This window comes from Bombus fervidus, chromosome 11 (assembly GCF_041682495.2).
Source record: "Bombus fervidus isolate BK054 chromosome 11, iyBomFerv1, whole genome shotgun sequence".
Taxonomy (NCBI): domain Eukaryota; kingdom Metazoa; phylum Arthropoda; class Insecta; order Hymenoptera; family Apidae; genus Bombus; species Bombus fervidus.
Window position 1 is genome coordinate 7,010,399 of NC_091527.1, and position 21,840 is coordinate 7,032,238.

Below are 21,840 nucleotides of genomic sequence, written 5' to 3' on the forward strand. Positions count from 1 at the left end.
TTTATGTAAACGATCTCTGTTAATTTGAACGAAATAAACGAACCTGTAAACGAATATAATCCCGCCCTCGTTGTTATGCATATCACAACGATCACGAAAATCATGATAGTGACTCATGCACCGGCCATTCCTCTGTCACCTGCTTTTCATTCCGGTTAATAGCAAGGGGTACCGTAACCACACGATAAATTCTGCTTTTTTCGGTAAGCACCTACGAGTACGTGCGTGCTTCTAATGGCTACATGTCATGCGTACGTAATGCACGAAACAAACGTGTACTCTGTACACATTTAAAAAATATCTATTTAATGATAACGCCCTTTTTAAAATACCATTATCTTTTTTCTCCTTTGCTGCATTATTGAATCCTTATAGAGATTTTTGAAGCGAAGAAATAAAGAAAAATAAAAAAAAAAACAATTGGAAATAACTAAAACTTGCTAAAAGAAAATAATTTAATATAGAGCATCGTACAGAAGATTTTAAGAACAATTTCATTTTTTATCTCATTTACACTTTTTATCCGGCGTAATTACAACCGGTTTCGAAACGAGTTCAACGACTCGCAAACTCGAGATTCCTCAAGGTCGCGGTCGCATAATAAAGCGATTTTGAACCTTCTTGTATCATTCTGCTACAGATTGTTCAGAAGTAGAATGAAGAGACGCAAAGAGGGGGGAATTATTGAAAGAAACATCTCGGCTCGTTAAATAATAAACAAGCTCGTTTATAAACCGGTGGACGTATTTTATATCCGAAGAAAGATCAATCGGACCGGTCGGTGTGGCGTTCGACATTTCAGACGTGTAACGTCAATGCTATTTAGAATATCTTCGACGTGGTCTTAGAACACACGTTATTTCCGTGGCGTAATTACGAGAATAACATCGAAGTCATGCAACTTGCCAAATAGTCGCAACGTCGAATACGCTCGAGTCGTTTAGTTTTTAATTTTTCTTTCATAGCGCACCTTGATCCGATTACCTATATAAACTTAGTAAGTCTGGCAAGATTCAAGGTGCAACCACGTCGCGGTTATATTTGTTGCCCATTAACATTCCAGCGGCAGAAGAGCAAAATGCAGGATAACGCAGCACTGAAAAATCGATCGTTTGTCTATAAGCACGAAACTATACACGGATCGATATATAATGCGTAATTCTTTATTAACTTGTCTACTGCCACGGTGGTTATCGGTGACGTACGTTACTAAATTTTCCAGAATGATAAAAAGAAACTAAATAGATTAACAAATTCTGAACAATGTGAATGACATGGATAACATTGTCAAGAAAAAACATAATATCTATAATATCCTGCAGAATGTTATGCTGCAGCATATCTCAATCTGTTGCGGCTTTCTGGGCAAAATATATAAAATTCGCGTGACAGCCTACATACTAAAGAACAATCTTTCACGATGTCGCGTTAGGATCAGCCTGCACGAGCCTATTTCGTACGATAAGCTTATTTCTCAGATAAATCTTACAGAATAAGGTGAATAAACTATTCATACTTCTATATGCACCACAGTCACCCTTTCGACTCGTATGTCTATTTATTCCGCCGACTTATTGAATGTTAGCTAACGCCAGACCGTAAAAGTTTGTCCCGTTGGCTTTCGTACTCGTTTCAATGCAAGTTATCGACGTTTCTGTCAATACGCGGTGGTAACACGTTTGCAAATCCCCCTGAACGAAACAATGAGAAAACCGCGAACTATGGCTACGCTAGTGCTCTATCGTTAACGCTAAGCACGTTATCTTTTTACATGTCACTAACGAGACTGACATTATCCGCTGCGACGCGTCGTCGAGAAAGTTTTCTATTCAATTTTACCCTCCCCAAGTTTACGATTGAGAATGAAACAGATCGTTATTATAACATTGCAGATAAACTATGCTGTCTCAAATGAAGACCAATACCACTGGAAAACTGGAAGGGAAACGACCGAAGGAATTAATGTCATCTTCCAGTCTTTCCGGTATGTCACAATTATCGAACAGCAGCGAGGAGACCTTGGAGCCTCTTGTACATAAGCCGCACAAATTGGAGACGACGGAAAGGTAAGTTACCTAAATGCTCAAATTTCGTTTTATTAAAAAAGACGTAAATTTTTTTCAAAACATCGTGTATAATGATTAAATATCATTAACTAAGAGCGAATTATTTTCGAACGAAATAAATAATGGTGAAAGAACATAGTAAAATATCCGTTAATATAGTTTGCGGAAAATCAGATTGGAATATAAAAAATTTTAAACGTATCGAAATATATATGTAGATCATATGGTTTCTTTTTTACCGACGTCTGATAACTTTGATGGCGCTGCATTGCAAGAATGAAATTTTTGCGAGTTCCGGTATCCGCCGTTTCAAATATTTCGATTATCGCGCGCTAAATTGCTAAACGGAGTACATTTGTTAAGTTACGCTGTGTGCAATAGCTTGTGAAATACTTTGCAGCACAACGAAAGACGCAATTCCGCAACACAACGAATGGTTATTAAGTGGACCAAGTGGTAACAAGTCTATTTTGCGTTTCAAGTGAGTCAAAAACCTCCTTATATTGTATTTTTTGTATATAATATGTAATATTTGTCGCAGAATATATAATCTGTGTTATTTTTTATTATTCTTTAGATGCTCTGCATTAGCAAGTTCTCCGGAAGAACCACCCGCGAAAAAATTGCATATGACCTACAAAATTTTTCAAACGGACACTAAACTCATTAATCTCTTGCTGCAATCACACGGTTTAACAGAGGTAAGTAAAGATAATCGAAATATTTTTGTCAAAAATGTTTTATTGTAATTTGATACGTATGTACTAAGTTCGAACTATATCTGATCATTCAACATAAATCAATTTTTCTCTTTTTTCTTTCGAAATTTTTATGTAATTATTAATATACGATTCGAAAATAGTAGTACAACTTATACTTAAGACAAATACATTTTATTTATTTATGTTTTTAAATATATTTTATCGTGTCATTTATTTACTGGCATTACTTTCTTTAACGGAACTTTTTTAACTCAATACATAATATAGTTATATTTTATAGTATAAGAAATCATATATTTCATATCATATATTTTGATTTATTTGTTAATCTTATTACTATAAAGTAAGTTACTGCAACGTGAGATAGTAATATAGCTTTTTCATTTAATATTTAGTATGTTATTGTTGAATATTATTTTAGTATTTATAATCGTAACAAAGTATATAATCATACAAAATCAAATCTGAATTTATTAAACGAAGCAAAAATATATTTGTTATAAGATGCTAAGACGACCGATTACTGTTACCAGTTGCGATTATATTTATATTTGTTTAATTACATAATAAACGTATCTTTGCGTTTATCCAAATATAAATTTTCTTATATTTATTAACATTATTTTTAATACTGACAATTTTACAGTCTATTAAAGTATAACAGATTTAAACAGCAGCCGATTATGTCATGGACAGAATTTTTAAAAAGCTGTTTTTATTACATAGAAGTTTGAAAACATCTGTTATTGGATACAATTACCACAAAACCAATGAGCTCCTGGACATAAATCCACGTCCAAATTTGCACGAGTTAATGTTGTTCTTAACATCCTTACACCTTCACAATCCAAACCCCAATTTGCCAAGTTTCCAATCTTTCTCAGTCTTTTACAACTTTTAAACATATTCAGCACAGTAGTTGCAGATACCTTACTGGCCTCGTATATGTAAAAACATGTTAGGTTTTGTACTAAACTATTTTCACACTTATCAGACTTTCTTGGATTTCTGTGTTTGTTCGATATACTTAATAACTTTTCCAAGTGTTCATTAGTGAGATCAAAACAACTATGAACATGTAGTGCTGTTAACTCTGGTGCTAATGAAAGAAGTTTTGTAATAGCAACAGCACTTACCGTACGGCCTAATTGAATTTTCTTCAAATATTTCAGTGGAGGAGGATCAGCACCTTCTGTCCAAATTATGTTTGATCCATCATTAGTAAATGTTCTAAGATTAGAACAATTACTAAAAACTTCTTTTAAATCAAGTTCAATAGGATTTTCATTTTGCGTTATTCTCAAATTAAGTTCGCATAGATTGTGACCGTTAGTGCGAAGATAATCGTAAAAACCGTCCAACCATTCTCTTTGAGATGGTATACTGTGCACACTCAAGGAAGTGACATAGGGAAATAATCTCAAAGCCTCAGGAGGATGATGAGGCTCTGAAATATGTAATTTCTCAACTCTTGGGCATGCCTGTGCTAAAAGTTCTAAGCGAACTGGTGTTGTTCTGCAACTTCTTGCTTGAGTTAGACTAAATGGAGTTTTAAATCCCATAAGTCCTTTGTTCATAATTTCCACTACTCTTCCCATATGGCTATATTCTGCTAGAGATTCCAACCGTGGAACATGTACCAAAGCCAGAAGTACTCCTGTACTAGTTACACCAGTGTTAGCAACATTAAGTACTCTGAGCGTATCACAGAGAAAGTTTCTACTTTCATAGTATTCCAAAAGTACTCCTTGCTTCTCCCTTTTCTCTGATTTAGAATTTTTCATTTTCAATTTTGAAAGCAGTGTTTTTAAACGGGACCAACTAGTAGGTTCTTGCATCGCAGTATGGGGCACCTTGTCTCTAAGTTCTACTTGTAACAGCAATTGCTTCAATCCTACATCTGTTACTTGTCTGGAACAAGCTACATCCAAGTGTACAAGTTTTGGACAAGCTTTTCCCACTACTTGAAGCACTGCATCACTGGCTATATTACGCAAAGTTAAACTCATCAGATTCTTCATATTTAAGAGAGCACATCTTAATAATTTGCAGTCCAATCTTAGTAAAGCTGAACGAGCCAGCTCTAAAGATTCAAGTCCAATTCCTTCTGATGCAAGTAGCTTTAGTAAAGATGTCTGATGGCTGCATCCATAGTAACAGCAGAGATTCACTTTCAACTGTTTTATATCGTGTCCAAGAAGAAGGGCTAATAAGTATAAAGGAGCTGGGCCAGAAATTAAAGTTGATCCATCTAATGCAGGCCCATATAACATTTTTGAAGTTTCTTCGATAACTTGAGACCTCAAACGTGCTGGCAAGGCATTTATGTAGTAAGGTCTAATGGTCTGCTTTGCGTATGCCAATATTTGTGCAGCAGATGATTCTTGTGAAAGCACCTGCAGCCTGCGGCACGTCCCGTCGAGTTGTTGACACACACGTCCCAAACTAAGTCTCTCTAGGGACTTAGGCTGACGGTGGCCAGGCATCTTCTCTTGTTCATTCACTGTAATATTTGATATATCAGTCAATATACTGTAATGATAATATATGTAATTACAATAGTATTTACGTTATAGACAATGGGAATTTTTATTAATTTCACTTTTGGTGTTGTATATTATATTATGTATTGAAGTATGTTTGCAGAGTGTATTATAAGAATTAGAGAATCAAGTAAACATAATTATAAAGACATGTGCGTACATGATATGAAAAATTATCTTTGTTAGATTTTGAGTAAAAAAAGTTGTGTATTCTTGATCAGTTGGAAAAATAAAATTAATGTTATGATTTTGAGGTTAACTACATTTGAAACACAGTTTCGTTTTTATACGAGTTCTTATGCAGTACTATGGACATTAAAATTATATTATCAAGAAAAATGTTACTAGAAAGGGATATTATATATAAACAACTTTCCTATATAATTATCAGTAAATAAAAATAGTTATCCTTGCGAACTTTCGTGACAGAATGCGCCGCTGCTTATTCCCCGCATTGTTTTACTACTGTCTATTAAAATTATCATTCTGAGTTCTAGAAATATTCATTAATAAATTTTGTATCTTTTCATAAATCTGAATATTATTGCAAACACAAAGGACATTTCTACGCTGTTTTATTTTTTCCCTTAAGGAACAAATGAATACGAAAGTAAATTTACTCTGATTTATGATTTTCTAATTTTGTATTCGAATGAAAGGAATCGGTAAGAAAATTTGGGGGCGTCATTGAAGAAAAAATGTGTTTTAGACGTAATAAGACGACAAAAAAAAAAAAAAAGGGAAGCCTTGACATTTAAAAAATTGAGAGACAGATCTGTAGCTGCACATTTTAACAAATGATCTTTAAGTATTAAAACAGAAATAATCCTTTACGAATTTTTAATCTATTAACAAAAAAGAAAGATATTTTACATTCCCGTTAAGCTCGCCAAGCTCGACGCAATGTGCGTTTATATGCAGACTACACGTGCTTGTCTCTCCTTCATGATTCTACATGTCACGATATATCAATCGGGGAAAAGTAGGAAACGTGCTCAAAACGTGTCTCGTTCTAACGATGTTGCGACGCAAGATACGCTACATACATACATTTTCTCTTTATCAATAAATCATTACTGTATTATTATATGTATACTTTCAAGCCTCTGTCATGTGTCATTGATTTTTTCCATTTCGATAAAAGGAAGAACGTTAATTCATTACCTAACTGATCCTACGTCATCTCTCGGTTGCGTAAAAAGAACCGTAATTGACTAAATTGTTTGAATCTATAATTTATTGGGCATCCGTTATAAATCATTCGAATTGTCATATTTTTTTTCTTCGTTGCATAACATCCATGAATCCAAATTCGATTTCCAAGTTTTAACTCGCAAAACTCGCGATAGTAAGTAGATCGACGATAAAATAATTTCTATAGCCTGTGATACGTCGACTGTGTCGTGTGATTATCATTTTCCTGTTTTTATCGCACTAATACACGCTTATTTCCATCGATTTCTATTCCATGCATAAACGACGCTCGCGTAGCCAAGTATCGAGGATCTGTTGCGAGAGTGACAGAAAGGTGGCATCGATGCGCGGTATAATTGCGAAAACATCGTTGGAGAACGGTCCGCGAGCAGCGAGGTTTTGCGCGACCTCTTGTTAATTAACTAACGCCTCGTGTACTGTAATGCAATTTCGCTAGCAGCCACAGATAGCCATCTGTGTGCTCGTGCGTATAAGATCAAAGGGAGCGTGACGTACAATATACGAAATAAGTATTTTAACACGATCATGAAACAGATAATAAAACAGAATATAGCATACTATAAGAAAGAAAATAACCGGTTGACAGAGAAATAAAATGAATTCGACGAAAGAAGATCGAAAGTGAAAATCGCTGTTACACCGTGCTTAAACTTGACCTAGACCTAGCTCTTGTCTGACCTAGACCTATTCGCGCAGATAGAGCAAAAAGATGCTGTTAGGCTGGAGATAGAAATAATTAAACGCGCGTGTGGAAGTGTATGTAAATCGCGATCGATAGCGATTGGATAATAGCTGGTGAAGTTGAATTATTGAAATCCAATCGGTTTCCGCTGCTATCCCATCTTTCTTACTGCGTCGCGGGTCGCGTGTTATGTTAATAAAGCCCTGAGTGTGTTTTGAATCGGTTCATAGAAGCGAAACCGCGAGAGCATTTGGACTTAGAAATCCGCGTGATGCACGTGTCGCAGCGGACATTGAAATCCGTACAATATGCAAAACAGCGGCGGGCACCGTGAGTCGTTCACACGTTCGGTTACATAAAGGCAAACACAACCGAATCCGACACACTACTGCGACACTTTCACTGGACCATTTTTTTTTTTTTCGTTCATTCTACTTGCAAGCAATCGAAGCTACTTTCTAGTAACGGTATTAAGACGCTTGACACTCGGTGCTCGTGTTTCTACACCGCTTCAAACTATGTACCTATGTAATTAAAAATTTACTCGATCGATTCGGATAATTAACAACTACGTTTATCTGTATTTTATCTTTCGATACAATGTTTTTCGATCGGCCGAGACATAGTTACATGCGTTACTAATTGAGCAGTTAGGTCCACTATCCACAAAGCGTCGCTTCATAGAAGCGTAAACGTAGTTTATCAGACGTGACGATACGTTTATGCCGGTTCTGTGTTCGGTCTACGAAGCGTACAGCAAGTTACACTTTGTCTCGTCATTAAAATGTCAGGCGATGTGGAAAACGCTTTCATCCCATATCACTACATTCGTTTACAGCTGCAACGTACGCATCGCTGTTGGCAATGTTAACGCCAGTCGTCATGACGAAAACGATTCGTTGTATCGTGCACAGGTGCACGTTACTTTACAGTGACCGCTGTTCCATCGAAGCGTACTGTTAGCATCAACGTGTCTAATACGCGTCTACGAAGCGACGCTTCGTGAATAGTGGGCCTTACTCGACTGTATGCAACCCACGTGTCGCTACGTCAACGAGGATTCTACGATCCAAACAAAACTTTCAAACTCTTTCAGCTACGGACCTTTCTTTCTGACTAAACTCGACTCTCTTGTATCAAGAAAAAGATAAGTCGCGCGTTCGCTTTAAACGAATGTCTTTCGATCGAAACCTCGATGAACCTATTCCCATTTCTCGATTCAACCGATTCAAATGAATTCGGTGAAGAATTGAAGAGGCGCGTTCACGTTTCTGAAAGCGGCTCAAACTTTCCGGCATAGGTTGTTCTTTCCTTCGAATAACGATGCTTCTCGGTAATTCTCTTAATTCCTTTACCTGTCTTCAAACCGAACCCAAACTTAACCGGATACCAGGATGAGTAAAAAGTCGGGTAAAAAATGATAAAAGGAAGACGAGCAAAAGAGCGGAACGTTTTGCTCGCAACGGTATTATCGGGCAGCGCAAGCGTGCTCATCGCCCTCGAAATACCATAATTCGAGGAAGATAGCAGGTAGATAGGTCCGAGCTGCGAAGTATCGATCGTAATTCTTTGTTTATCCCTCGCTTCCACGATGCATCGTGAAAATGGACCTTTAATTTCTACGAAACAAACTGAAAATCACGTCCGAGAATGATAGCGGATAAACGGGACGGAGACTATTTGGCGAGTTAATAATTGGAAGAAGCGACGAGCGATTACGGAGAGATTACAGAAGAAGAGAGAAAGAAGAAAGAAAGAGTAACGTGGCGTCAGGTGCCTACCTTGAAACAAGCAAGTCCCCTACGGGTGTCTCCTGAGCGGCGGCTCGTGCTAGACTACCGCCGCCACGAAATCGCATGCGTCTGATGGCTGAGGCGGACTCGGCTTGGCTCGGCTCGCGACCTCGTCGTCCGGCTTTCCGCTTGCCCACACCATGCTCACGGCGCAACGATACGCTTCTCTCTCGTCCATTCTGGGGCCGAGTGGCCGAACCGCCAGCACTCCGGCTCCCCATCGTCCGAGAGTTGCCTTAAAATATGCTACTTTATTTATTTATCGACACTCCGAACCGCGATTACAGGATATCTCGTGACGGTCAGCATTACGCGCTCCGATATGCTACACGTTATCGTGAAAAACACCAATTTCCTGGAGAGAAGCACGTCGTTTCGCTGTTCTGACCCTCTTCGAACCTCTTCGAACCTCACTGGGGAGTCGTTTGCGTAGAATCTCTAACCTGTTGGATTTCATCGATTGAAATTGATGAGTGGCTCGTAGGATGTGTTAAGACACTCCTAGAAAAGTTTTATGTACGTGTTATGTGTGTTGTTGGAAATAATTTGAAATTTCAGTAGCACCGTTATGAAATACGACTATATTGATGAAATTTGAAATTTCAAAATATTTTGTACGTCATTCGTAATATAGTAATAGAAGGTTTCTGTAAGGTTTGATTTCTACTTATAGATAACAAAGAGAGAGAATATTTATTTGTAGTCATTCATGGAGAAAGAGAGGATCTTTTTTATTCTTCGCGTTGATAGTTCGTAGCGATTAACGATTCATAGTTGGCGATTGAAAAGCGCGTTAATTGTCAGTCATTCGCCTCAGCGTTGCGGGGTCATCGGGCGGTCTCGTCCCGTACGCTCCTCTCAAAGCATTACACGCGTGTCCATGTCACCGAAGCTGCAGAACATCGTCTTGTAATTGAATCGATCTGGATCAATTACTTATCAGCTGCAATACGTGTGCCTCGGAATATTTTGTTCGCAATAACCGAACAATGATACCAAATACATGATACTGCAACTTTGTTAGCTTCACGGTATAAACTATGCAAAGAGAGAAGTTATTTACATTTGAAGCGCCTTTGGACGCCTTCCGAATCGTTGAAAACCAAATGTTAAACCCTTTGAAGCTATGTTAATCGAATGAAGCAAAAGTTTATTCTTAAAAATTTATCTCGAAGCTGAAAAGCACGAGGTCGGTGGTACCTCGCGAATCTGAGGACCGTCATCGACTGAGTATTATTCTGGTCTGGAAAACTCAGGTGCCATTGAAATATTTTTGGCATATCGAGGTTATAGGGCATCTCGATATACCAGGGCTCAAAAGCTCGAGAATTATTCGACTATTTCGGGATTTGGCAGCGAGGTCTTTCTGGCCCTCGCGAGCTTCCACTCTATTTTCGTCTGTTTACATTCTCGAAGGGACCGAAGTTTCTCGTGTCTCTTTGCGTTCTCTACACTCTGTTATTCCCCTGAATTTACTCAGGTACTTGATTCTCCAGGAGTGATGCAGCGGATCGAGACTGGGAAATCCTAATCAGTTTTTCTCGATCTTCCAATAAAGCGTTTACATTGTACGATTCTTTCAAATGGAAATGAGAAAGACGAGAAAAAACAATAATTCCAACGCCTCGTATCTCTCTCTCTCTCTCTCTCTCTCTCTCTCTCCCCTCGAACTACGTATAAGCTCGTTATCCTTGATCGGTAACGCAATATGTGGCTCACGTAAAAGCGACACGTTAAAGCGACGAGGTAAAGTGCGACCGAATGTTGTCTTCTTGTTGCACACGTTCGTCCCATCTTCTCTTTCAATACCTTTCGTCAGTTGGTTTAATAGAATTTTCCAGATGATTCTCACCTTCGATGTTAACGTCGTAGCCATTGATTAGTCATCGTCTACGAACTCGTAAATCAACATCAATGACACCTATTTAAGGCGTAAACACGGCTTCCTTCCTTTACCTCAAAGTCCCTTCGATGTTAGAATTGAGCTCTAGTCTGACACTACAATTATCGACAATTGTAATTGGTAGGATATTTTATTCAGGTTCGTCACAGAAAATTATAAGTAAACTACGAGTGTTTATGCATTTGTAAAAGATCGTAAGAAAACGCGTGTTATTTAAAGAAAATTTGATTCGAAGAAACATTAGAAATTCGTTCAATTTCTCTAGCCTTTTTGCCAAATTTGGCGGTTCTTGCGTTAATTTCACCGACGCGCTCGTCTTCTTTCCACTCCGTAATGATCGATTCGCTGATCCGAAAAGATCCGCGCCGTAAAACCGGAGTAGTTTACGGTGTCGCGTTCATGGTTCTCGAGCAATTACGGGGGATCGTGGCCGATCGATACGAGGTGAAAGCAAACCTCGCACGCTTCGGGAGCAGTTAGAGAAAAAGGAGGAAGACAGGATGAAAGACGACGCAACGGTGTCTTCAACGAGCTCAGTCGTCTCTTCGTTCTAATTAACGTCTCCTTAAACGCCTGACGCGGCAGTTTAAACGCTCTCCACGTCGACGTCACAAAGTGTTTCCGTATGGCGAACCAACTGAATTTTCCCCTGGGCCAATTATGTTTCGCCTTGTAGTCCATGGACCTCATTTTTCTCACGTGATTGCGACACTCGTCAACTGGGGATCCCGCGACGCAGATCGCCATCGGGCCACTCAAGATACTCTTGATGACGAGGCAGCAAAAAATCGAGCAAAGTCAGGAACGAAGAATGTTGCTCTCGACTCGTGCCACTCTCGCTTCGAATCGTTGCCAGTAGGAATTATACGTGTTAATCATCGGCACGATAACTTGACTAATGTCGTACGATTAGATGTAGAGTACTTATTCCAACAGATACAGAACAAATCGGTTGAGATAGCCGAGTAATTTCGATGATACATCGAGCTTTTCCAACTATCTCCTCCGGTTCTTCTTCTGCATAGTTCGGATAATAGAAGCTGATGTTGAAAAAGTTGAAGTTGCGCTGTTGTTTCTAGATCAACAGGAATAATTTCGTCGTATAACTGAAGTTACGTACGCTCAAAGTCTCGGTTCAGAGTAATTGGAACTCTGCTACGAATTCGTATACTCGAAGTCGAGTACCATCGCTATAAAGAAGGTTGCACCGCATCAGAGCTCTATTATCGTCTTACTATTCTAATATATCTGCGTTATTTTCTCGATGCAAATTAATTTGCCAATCTGCTCGTTCGACGTTTCAAGTTCGTGAAGCCGAAGCCCATCAACGTGTCGGCCGACAATTCTAAAATTGTCGTCTAGGCCTGGCCTGGTCGGGGCCTAAAAACAGGATAGCCTCGAGGCCGGCAACGAGGGGAAACAATGTCGAAGAGATGCGAGAAGATGAAAAGAAGCAAAAAAAAAAAAAAGGAACCAGAGGGAAGCGGAGGACGGTTCACGAGAATCATAAACGGCGGCTGTGAGACGGTAGTATAATGATCCCCAGGCTCTCGGTATATTTCATCGTCGGGTATATTCGTGCAGCGATTATGGCGGACAACAGGTGAGGACACGGGCAGATCTGGTGGGATAAGGTTTGAGGGTCACGCGTCGCCTCGGAAGGTCCGTGACTGAAAAGCTAACCGGTCCTCAATGTCCACGATCCGACGACTCGTAGAAGACGTATGCAACGTATACCACCACGTCCCTGACCGGTGGAGTTCCTAAATTTCCGCATTGCTCACGATCGCCTTACAAGTCGACGGTTCCTTCCGATAGATCCTCGACATCAATCGGAATGGACGTTATTGAAACCGAGACTCTCTCGGCGACTGGGGACAGAGACCTTCGAATCGAGAGGAGAATACGGTCCTTGAGAGGTACCATTTGCGTTGAACGCCTCGAGTTTGTTCCTGGCTGGTCGTTTCCTTTGCTAGGCACAGCGCACACATTTTTCCATTCGACAGCGACTTTTTCGTTCGCCGAAGGATACACCGGTGAGCTGCGGTCTTTATAAAAGTTCCAGTGGCTTTGTTCGCGGAACGTTATAGGGTTCATCGGCACCGAGCGTTTAACTCAAGTTCGACGATGTATTTTCGGTGTCGCGTTTCAAACATCACATATCGCGAGAGAAGAGGATTCACCGTGGAATGCCTCGCATGCAGAGTGTTTTGATCGCTTAACGATCCTATTTCCTCTGCGTTCGTAATGCGAAAGCAAATTCATTATACCGCGATAAAAGAGTAAAGACGTAGAGACAGCGTCGATAAATGAAAAGTCAATGAGTCTGACCGACGTGACTATGGTCACGTAGTCTATAGGGAAGTCTATCCAAATCCTTCTTTGTATTCTTTCTAGCGGACTTTGTAATTTGTGTCTGAATCCGTGACCTAACTTGGAATCGTGCGAGTAAAATTAACGATCGTCTTATCCTCTTATCACTTGCTCGATCTTTGTTAATCGCTAAATCTGGAGCAGCTGCCCTCGGTATTAGACTACGGTTACGGTGGATGTACGTTATAACGTGTGATACGTCCGATGATCGATGCATACGCTCGTAAGAATTTCTGATCGCTCGGGCGTATTGAATTCGTCAGAACGCGCGTCCGCAATGACCTATATAGCCTTACATTTTACACGAGTGGCGCGTCAAACGTTTTACCTTTTTTCATTGCGTCGACGATTGGCAAACGGTCGAGGGATTGGCGTTGCTGAGGATTTTATGGTAGCAACGATTGCGTCAAACTTTATTGGAAGCCGGGCTCGCGGTTAGAGAACGACTCGAAGAGGATGGTATCGAATTACGATGAGGTCGATCTTCATTAGAGTCAATTGATATGATCTACATTCGCGTTAGATCACGTGTTCGCGATCGTCGATGTTTCTTATCGAGCTTAGGTCATCATACGCAAATGAGCGTGGCGCCATGACATTGCACGTAGACTGTGCGAATACCGGTGCAAAACTTTCTACTACGTGAAAATCAATGATACATCCTATATGTGTGTATACCTGACCGTTTTAAAAGGAAGTCATCCCATTAACCGCCATTGCCAAGTCACGATGGTAATGCGCAAGGCTGCCGCTGAGATTCCGCTTATTTGCATGAATTACTGTCGTAAAAAGTCTAGGCATTGCTCCAATTCGGACAGGTTGTCGTCCCGACACGTGTACGTTTAATTTACCCGTTTTCGCACGATGCAACGCAATTGTCCCGGAAAGACCAGGAAGTTGTTGGATCGTTTGCCGCGTCGAAAGATCACGACGATTATCGTTGTGGAATATTCTACTTGATTGACTCATTATTTGGAGAATGATTAAAATTTAGAGACGCGATTCCATAGGATAAAGTTTCCAGCTACAACGCGGAAAACGCCAGTGACTCATTTGGGTATTCACATGTGGATTTACAGCCGTAAAAAAACAAATATCGCTGATATCTAGAAACAATAGCATTCTTACGTCGGTGTCCTATCGTTTAGAACAAACGTTGGAAATTCGCAAATCTGGCTAAATTGTCTTAGGTGTCTATCATCTTCTATTTAACTAGCGATGAATCACGCCAGGAAAATTTACATAATACGGTTCGTTTCATAAACTAAAGAACGAATAGCTGTAATAATCTTAAAATTGTTTTCCTTTTCTTCCTCTTTCTCTGTTCTTTCCTATCTTATATCGACAAATCACCTGTTCCTGGCAGAAAGACTCTTAATTCGTCCTTTTCAGTTACCGTTATATCGTCCGTAGATGGACATGTTAATCGCATCTATCTCGAGCGAATGAAAAATAAGCCGAATAAAAAATGAAAACGAAAGTACGATTATAACAAAGACCATGGTCTGTCGAATACTACCGTAACCGTGACTCGCTCTTATCACGTCGTCATATACACCATGATAATTAGTATTTTATCCACGTAGATACACGCATATTGTCCCTACGAAAAGTGACCGCAAGGTCGACGATGAGAATACGTGCGAATGACAATGCGGAACGAATATTAAAAATGCCAGCATGACCGTAGGAAATGCTTCTACGTTTCGTTAAATTTAATTCGAGAAGACTGAAGTTTTGCCATTCGTTTTCGGTGGTGTTTCTCGTACATAGGATCGTAAAATAGGGGAAAATGAAAATGATCGTCGTAAAAGGTGCAGATTAAAGTGTATACGTTGTTGGTATACGTTTTTCCAGGTTCCCATGAACGAGATGGATTTTAACATTCTGTGGATGGGGAATCACCCGAAGCCGGACATCTTACGGAATTTAATGCCCCACCAGAAAGTGAACCATTTCCCAAGGTACGTAAAACTGATCGGCGTTTGGGCGGGAAAATAAACACACAGCTCCAGGGAACTCGAGCAGTTCTGGATCACTCGAGGGAATAAATCAAGCTTTGTCGAGAATAAAGAAACACATTGTATATTTATCATGGAATGCGTTGCTGAAAATAATAACTGCATCGTCGATCGAAAAGAATCGGAGGCTGTGCAGCAATAAGGAAGCATAATATTTTATCCAATATTTAAACTGTATTTATTGGAAAAGAAGAAAAGGTATAGGTTTCATACTAAAAAATGCAAAAATTTGTCGCTAGGAATGTTAGTTGACTATGAATTTATAGCATAGCGTTTCACAAAGCGATTTGATTTTCATAGAGCTTGAGTTGATTCATTTGGTTTATACAAATTACTAAATTACAGAGTAGAGCTGCTTCCTTATTAGCCGTTACGATTAGTTGTTTAGCTGTACGAATTAAATCAATTTTTTAAATCTCTGTCGTAGGTCGTACGAGATAACCCGCAAGGATCGACTGTACAAGAACATAGAAGCGATGCAACGCAGCAAGGGTCTACGGAATCTGGACTTTATACCGCAAACGTTTCTGCTGCCTAGCGAATCGAGAGAATTACTTACGGCGCATTTCAGGTACCGCGGGCCCTGGATTGTCAAACCAAAAGCCAGTTCCCGCGGACGTGGCATTTATATTGTTAACAGTGTGAGCATCATAATTTCTAGCTATGAATATAGATAACATGGCCTGCACCCGCATGCTTGTTTTCGCACACCGTCGTACTTAAAATATTGTGATAAGAAGGCTCCTATTACCAAACGTTATTACGTACTCTATTTCATGGTAGAATCAACTTTGAGAATAAAGGCGTAGTTACCTTTCTTTTCGTATATTTACTATGTATAATATATTGTCTACATACGTATATATGTAAGAATTGATTTACGTGCACGTTCTGTACTTGCAGCCTGAAAAGATTCTTACGGACGAATCTGTGATCGTTGCACAGTACATAAATAATCCGCTTCTAGTCGACGGACACAAATGTGACTTACGGCTGTACGTAGCTGTGACGAATTACGATCCACTGTTGATCTACCTGTACGAGGAGGGCCTAGTGAGATTCGCCACGGTGAAGTACGACGGTGGCAACCAGTATATCTGGAACCCCTGCATGCATTTGTGCAACTATAGCATCAACAAATTCCACGTGGATTACGTAAAGTAAGCAGAACCGTTTTCACCACTGTAGACGTCCCGCCTGAAAAGAGAATTACTCCGTTATTCTAAATTGTCTTGTAGGAGCGAAGATCCAGATGCGGAGGATGTAGGCCATAAGTGGACTTTGTCGGCGTTACTCAGACATCTACGTTCGATAGGACAAGACACGGAATTGCTGATGCAACGCATAGAGGATATTATCATAAAATCGATTCTTGCGACTGCCTCTGGAATCGTCAGCGGAGTCAAGCAATTTGTCAAACATCCGGAAGCTTGTTTCGGTAATTATTACTTCGTCGAATATAAAATAGGATATAAACTAGGACATTCCGATACATATTGTTTATTGCTGTTCTAGAACTATTTGGATTTGATATTTTAATCGACGACACGTTGAAACCATGGTTACTGGAAGTGAATTTGACGCCATCATTAGGATGCGATTCCCCGCTCGATGTTAGATTGAAATCGGCTTTAATAGCCGATTTACTTACTCTGGTTGGTATACCTGCGATCGATCCAATGTTACGACCGCAAAGCACTCACCTGAACCGATCCACAGTGACTTCTACTAAAAGAATAGTTAACGTAAGTTCTATATCGTTAGTGCTTGACTGAATATTCGAGTGTTATGAGTCATCGATCGAGGATTTTGTTTGGTTATAGTGTAGGAGAGTACATTCAGCCGAAACATTATCGCAAAGAAAAAAGAACGGCAGTAAAAGTAATATCAATAAAACAGGATTAACGCCCGAACAGCAACGAATAGTAGCATCGGCGAAAGCTCAATTCGATCGACGAGGAGGGTTCGTCCGTATATTTCCTAGTCCAAAATCGTGGGAAATGTATTCGCAATATTTAGGTAAATATTTGAAAGTAATAATTTTACGCGTTTTATTTTGTATATTTTATTATTTGTTTTATTTTATTATTTTATATCGCATTGAATATTATTTTGTATCTTCAGATCCAACCACGGGTATACCAATAGCTTCGGATCCTTTAGGTCCAGGCAGAGTTCCACATCAAATTAATACAAATCATAATTTAATGTTACACGAGCAATTATTTCCCGCGGCTAGTCGTACTACTGACTTTATCATTCCCGAGGTTACATTGGACAGATTGTCTAGGTACTTTTGTGAAAATAATAAAAAATTCAAAAACCCATTGTCAAATAATAATATACAATTCGTATATACATTGCAGATACGAAAGATATGAGAGAGCTTTGGTAAAAGGGCACAAACAAAGCTTAGATCGTGGTAGTAGTAAGGAGAATATCGACATAGATAAACATAAGTATAAGAGCCAGGTGGTGCAATCTATGCACGAAGGAAATAAACTTAGGTTGGCTATATGATCATCAAGTTATATGATCGATATCGTAGAGTTTACAAACTCGTAATGTATTACATAATTAACAAAATTTTTCAGTCCTGGAGAAGCTAGGAAGGCCTTCGGTTTATACTTAGGACATATATTACGTAAAATATCACAGCCTAACGCGGATCCAACATGCTGCGATCTTGTGATGAAATTTCTTCAACAGTCGGCTAGTAATTTAAGGACCCCATTTTTTTTTACGGTACGTCGTGTAAGTATATTGCTTAGAATTTTATATATTATAATTCAATTACTTCTCTCTATATAGTTACCAAGTAGTAAATTGAGTGATAAAGATCGTGCTGCTGTCACGGCTAAACAACTCTCAGACTTTTTACATTTATACAATCGAGAGACAGACCTTTACGCGGATACAGTTGACCGTCCACGTACTGTTCCGAATCGACTTTTCCAAAAGTTTTTAGTCGCGGCAAGGTAAGTTCGTAGTTAGTTTCTTTTATTTCATTTATATCGTTAATTATTAATATGCGATACTGTCTAATGTGCAATCTAATTATCAAATAGCGAACAAGATCTCGATGATATATTAATTCTACAAACGAGGCTATACAAATGCGCTCACAGTTTTTTGGGAAGAAGCGGTTTCGCTGGAAGTCTACCTGGTCCTAATTTATTGGGTTCTTTGCCTCACATTACGTCTCGCGTATATTCTAACGCTGCAACCAGCGAACAATGCAAATGTAATCAGTCATCAATTACTAGGCCTATAAAAGCTGCGCGTACCTAGCTGTACAATGTGTGAATATTTGTTATAGATACGTCTGTTCGTTAAAAGTACTATGTACGGCTGCTCTAGGACTTCCCAGTACAAGTGGACAATCATCCACGTATATATAATCTTAACGTTTCCCATATAAATATAGCACAGAAAATCATCATAAAATTAATATTTTGGGTACGCTTGAAAAGTGCTTTAATATTCGCTTACCTATTATAAAGTAGAAAAAAGAAAAAGTCCGTTATACGATACTTCCAACGAATAATATCCCGAACCTTCTTGAAGAAGTTTTCTTGGTCTCTCTAATCGAGTTCATATTCTTACATAACAATTTTACCTTAAAACTAGTCTTTAGCATCAAAGATTCGAAGCTAGATAGGGAATGATCTTAAAATAAAGGAAACACTCACGGATTTAGGTTTTGCGAGTTTTATCGTGTAAAACACGTGGCCAATTAAAATTGAATCGTTTTAAGATACAACAGGAATTTTAAAGAATAAATAATTCAATTAATAAATTTTAAGAACGTTCACGTTATCGGCCTACGTAGCAGGCAATTAATGTTCACCTCTTAAAATAAAATATCAAATTTATTGATCGTGAAGAATCTTTTACAACTTTTACAAAAATATTCAATTTGACATATTTATTTTACCATTATGTATTAATCATTCGAATATATAATTTTATACGGATCGATTTAACACTTCATTTCACTTAATTAAAATATATACCTTTAGCAGAAATTTAAACGGTATCTTAATAATTATCTATCATTCTTAACAATGTTATCAAAGATGTTCCTATCTAAATTATATTTTTGTTCAATTAAAATAAACATATTTATTTGTATCAGCTTATATTAGATGCCTCCTTCCGTCTAGCCAAGTTGAAGGCAGACGCATCAAAAATTAGCATGTGTTTTTCATTGTAATCTTATTTAGCATTTTGTTCGACAGTCTAAATTCGTCCATAAAAGATCTAGAGATAGACGTAAAATATAGTAGTTAGAAAAATTACATACAAACATTCAACGAATTGAATTTTTGCGAGTATATAGCTTAGGAAAGAAAATCGGTTTAAGAATTTTTTCGAGATCAATTTTTCAAAGTGCAATAAAAGTAAATGATTAATAAATTAAAACTAGACTCGTTATAAGATACAGAACATATTTGTATAGAAATAGTACATATACAATATACATGTATATGTACAGTATACACCTAATTGTACAATGGTTTTTAGTCGTGACTCGGTAATACGCCTGATAATATTAAGTTACATGCATTCAGTTTGAAAGAGACATGTACCACAGCCTTCATGATTGTGGTTACTAAATAGAAAATGGGAAATGTTTGACGACACGATTGGCAGGTACCAATCCATTAGATTAAAATCGTATAGGTCTTATCCATCCATATAATGCCGTCAGTATTTAAACAAGGATTTGCAGCTTATTCTTCCAAGAAATATAATGTCATTTGCATTTTACAAGCTTTATACCATTGCACGCGAAAAAAGAAACGGAACAAAATTGTATTTTTCCAGTTGCGTTATTAAATCGAAGTAGGAAATCCTGGTACACATATATTCAACTCATTTGCTGTGATATAATCGCATATGACGGCATAAGTATCAATTGAGCGCAGTATCTTTAACTCAATGGCATTCAATGTTATGTATAACATGTTATCGCAGTGGGTTGATCTCACATGAGACGAAAGTCTTAATGTTATCCCTTACTAAGCACAAAGAAAGCTATTGTTCATTGTAGCAGCGAAGAATATTGTTATTGCATAATTGTATTCGTAGTCTGACACGTTATAATCAGTTAAACGGTACGTTATCAGTTTATGTTTTGAAGTTTAACGCATCCACCTAAACATACAACGAGTAGGCTTAAAAATGTGGTTCTAAATGCGTGTTGACCATGTTCATTTCGTTCTGTCCCGTTGAATTTCACGCTTTTCGTATCAACTTTCATTTATAGTGTAACGTATGTGTTATTTGCATAAGTTTAGTAGAAATATTTCGTATAGATGTCTATTGTTAATTCGAACAATTAATATATGCATTTATATCAACTGAAGAGACATTATTTTTTAATTCATACAATATTATTTTTTTATATACACGCCACACATCACGTTTCATTGCCCGAATTTATATCTACATCTTGTGTCATAATATAAGCGGGATGTTTTGCAAAAATAATACTCTAGCATATCGGTTCAATGTCCGTTATTTGCGTCCATCCTAAATGTATGAAATATTGATGTCGTAAGTCAAGATTATCACACAAGAAGTGGTACGTACTGCCATTATTTTGTAAACATATCGTTTCTTTACAATCGTAATGTATTTTTTATATTGTCAGCAATTTTATTTAAATAGACGTGCTTTGTGTGTTTGAAACGTCAGTCGTGTAAAATAAAAAATGCACAACAATTTCACTTATTTTTTAAGATTAATATTAGTCACGATTGTTTGAATGAAAAAACATAAAAAAAAAATAACTTTATAGTGTTCATATATATTTTAAATGTTTCTTGATTTCGTAAAGCGGCTAGCGATAAGTATACAATCTTAGCAAACGGAGAGTATATCGAAGTTACATTTACACAGATCGAGGGAAGGCATGAAATGTTAGGAAGCTTATTAATATATTAGCAAATATATACATATACTTAACGTATCGTTCTTGTACTTAAATGTTCACAATCTGTTATGCCAAATGCTTTCTGTATTCGTATATGCGAAATATTTATTATGTTGTAATACAGTGCGTGACTGAAAAGAATTTGAAGAAGATATAGATATTAATTCGTGCGTAAAATATCAAAAACTTTTTCTTTCCAATTAATGAAATTTGTCTTTGAATCTTATGCAGTAAGTTTGTTAAAAAGTTCAGAGCGTAATTACTTGTAAACTTTAATTAAAGAGGAATGTTGAATTTAAACAATAGTAAAAGTCGTCGGGAACGGTGAAATTAGCAGATGTATATATAAAAAAGAAAATTGTTATTACATACCTCCGTGTTGCGTATGCAACACTCCCTTCCTACCTGTGATTTGTAAAATTTACTAGTCAGCTTACTGCATTTACTATAAATAAAATATTGTAAGAAAACAATCGCTATGTACAACTATTTTATTATAATCACCGAATATAAATAATGCAATCGTTACTCGGGAATATAACAGCATTGAAACGTCGGTATACAAAATAAATTGCAACTAA

At 38.0% G+C, this 21,840-nt stretch overlaps 2 protein-coding genes across 7 annotated transcripts in view; one reads left to right on the forward strand and one right to left on the reverse strand.

Annotated features, from left to right (window-relative positions):
* Positions 1-21,732, forward strand: part of Ttll5 (Tubulin tyrosine ligase-like 5) — a 36,129-nt gene extending 14,397 nt beyond the window's left edge. For 2 of the 5 annotated variants that reach the window (XM_072013346.1, XM_072013348.1), the window contains exons 2-15: positions 1,893-2,066; positions 2,467-2,547; positions 2,644-2,767; positions 15,155-15,261; positions 15,746-15,959; positions 16,222-16,478; positions 16,557-16,756; positions 16,834-17,063; positions 17,142-17,337; positions 17,443-17,608; positions 17,685-17,825; positions 17,913-18,063; positions 18,130-18,296; positions 18,387-21,732. In XM_072013346.1, coding sequence (XP_071869447.1) covers positions 1,900-2,066; positions 2,467-2,547; positions 2,644-2,767; positions 15,155-15,261; positions 15,746-15,959; positions 16,222-16,478; positions 16,557-16,756; positions 16,834-17,063; positions 17,142-17,337; positions 17,443-17,608; positions 17,685-17,825; positions 17,913-18,063; positions 18,130-18,296; positions 18,387-18,609 — 2,424 coding nt within the window. In that variant the 5' untranslated portion in view covers positions 1,893-1,899 and the 3' untranslated portion in view covers positions 18,610-21,732. Of the gene's footprint in view, positions 1-1,871; positions 2,067-2,466; positions 2,548-2,643; positions 2,768-15,154; positions 15,262-15,745; positions 15,960-16,221; positions 16,479-16,556; positions 16,757-16,833; positions 17,064-17,141; positions 17,338-17,442; positions 17,609-17,684; positions 17,826-17,912; positions 18,073-18,129; positions 18,297-18,386 lie in introns of those variants that run through there. The other 3 variants (XM_072013349.1, XM_072013347.1, XM_072013350.1) reach the window with 3 other exon arrangements.
* Positions 2,790-9,350, reverse strand: LOC139992489 (uncharacterized). Of its 2 annotated transcripts, none has more exons than XM_072013370.1 (2): positions 9,010-9,350; positions 2,790-5,291 (listed from the first exon to the last, which is right to left on the reverse strand). In XM_072013370.1, exon 2 carries the CDS (start codon positions 5,272-5,274, stop codon positions 3,532-3,534), a length of 1,743 nt encoding a protein of 580 aa, XP_071869471.1. In that variant the 5' UTR covers positions 5,275-5,291; positions 9,010-9,350; the 3' UTR covers positions 2,790-3,531. The 2 variants fall into 2 exon arrangements, with proteins under 2 accessions (XP_071869471.1, XP_071869472.1); XM_072013371.1 differs by lacking the exon at positions 9,010-9,350 and adding an exon at positions 5,492-6,419.
* Positions 21,733-21,840: the final 108 nt, after the last annotated feature.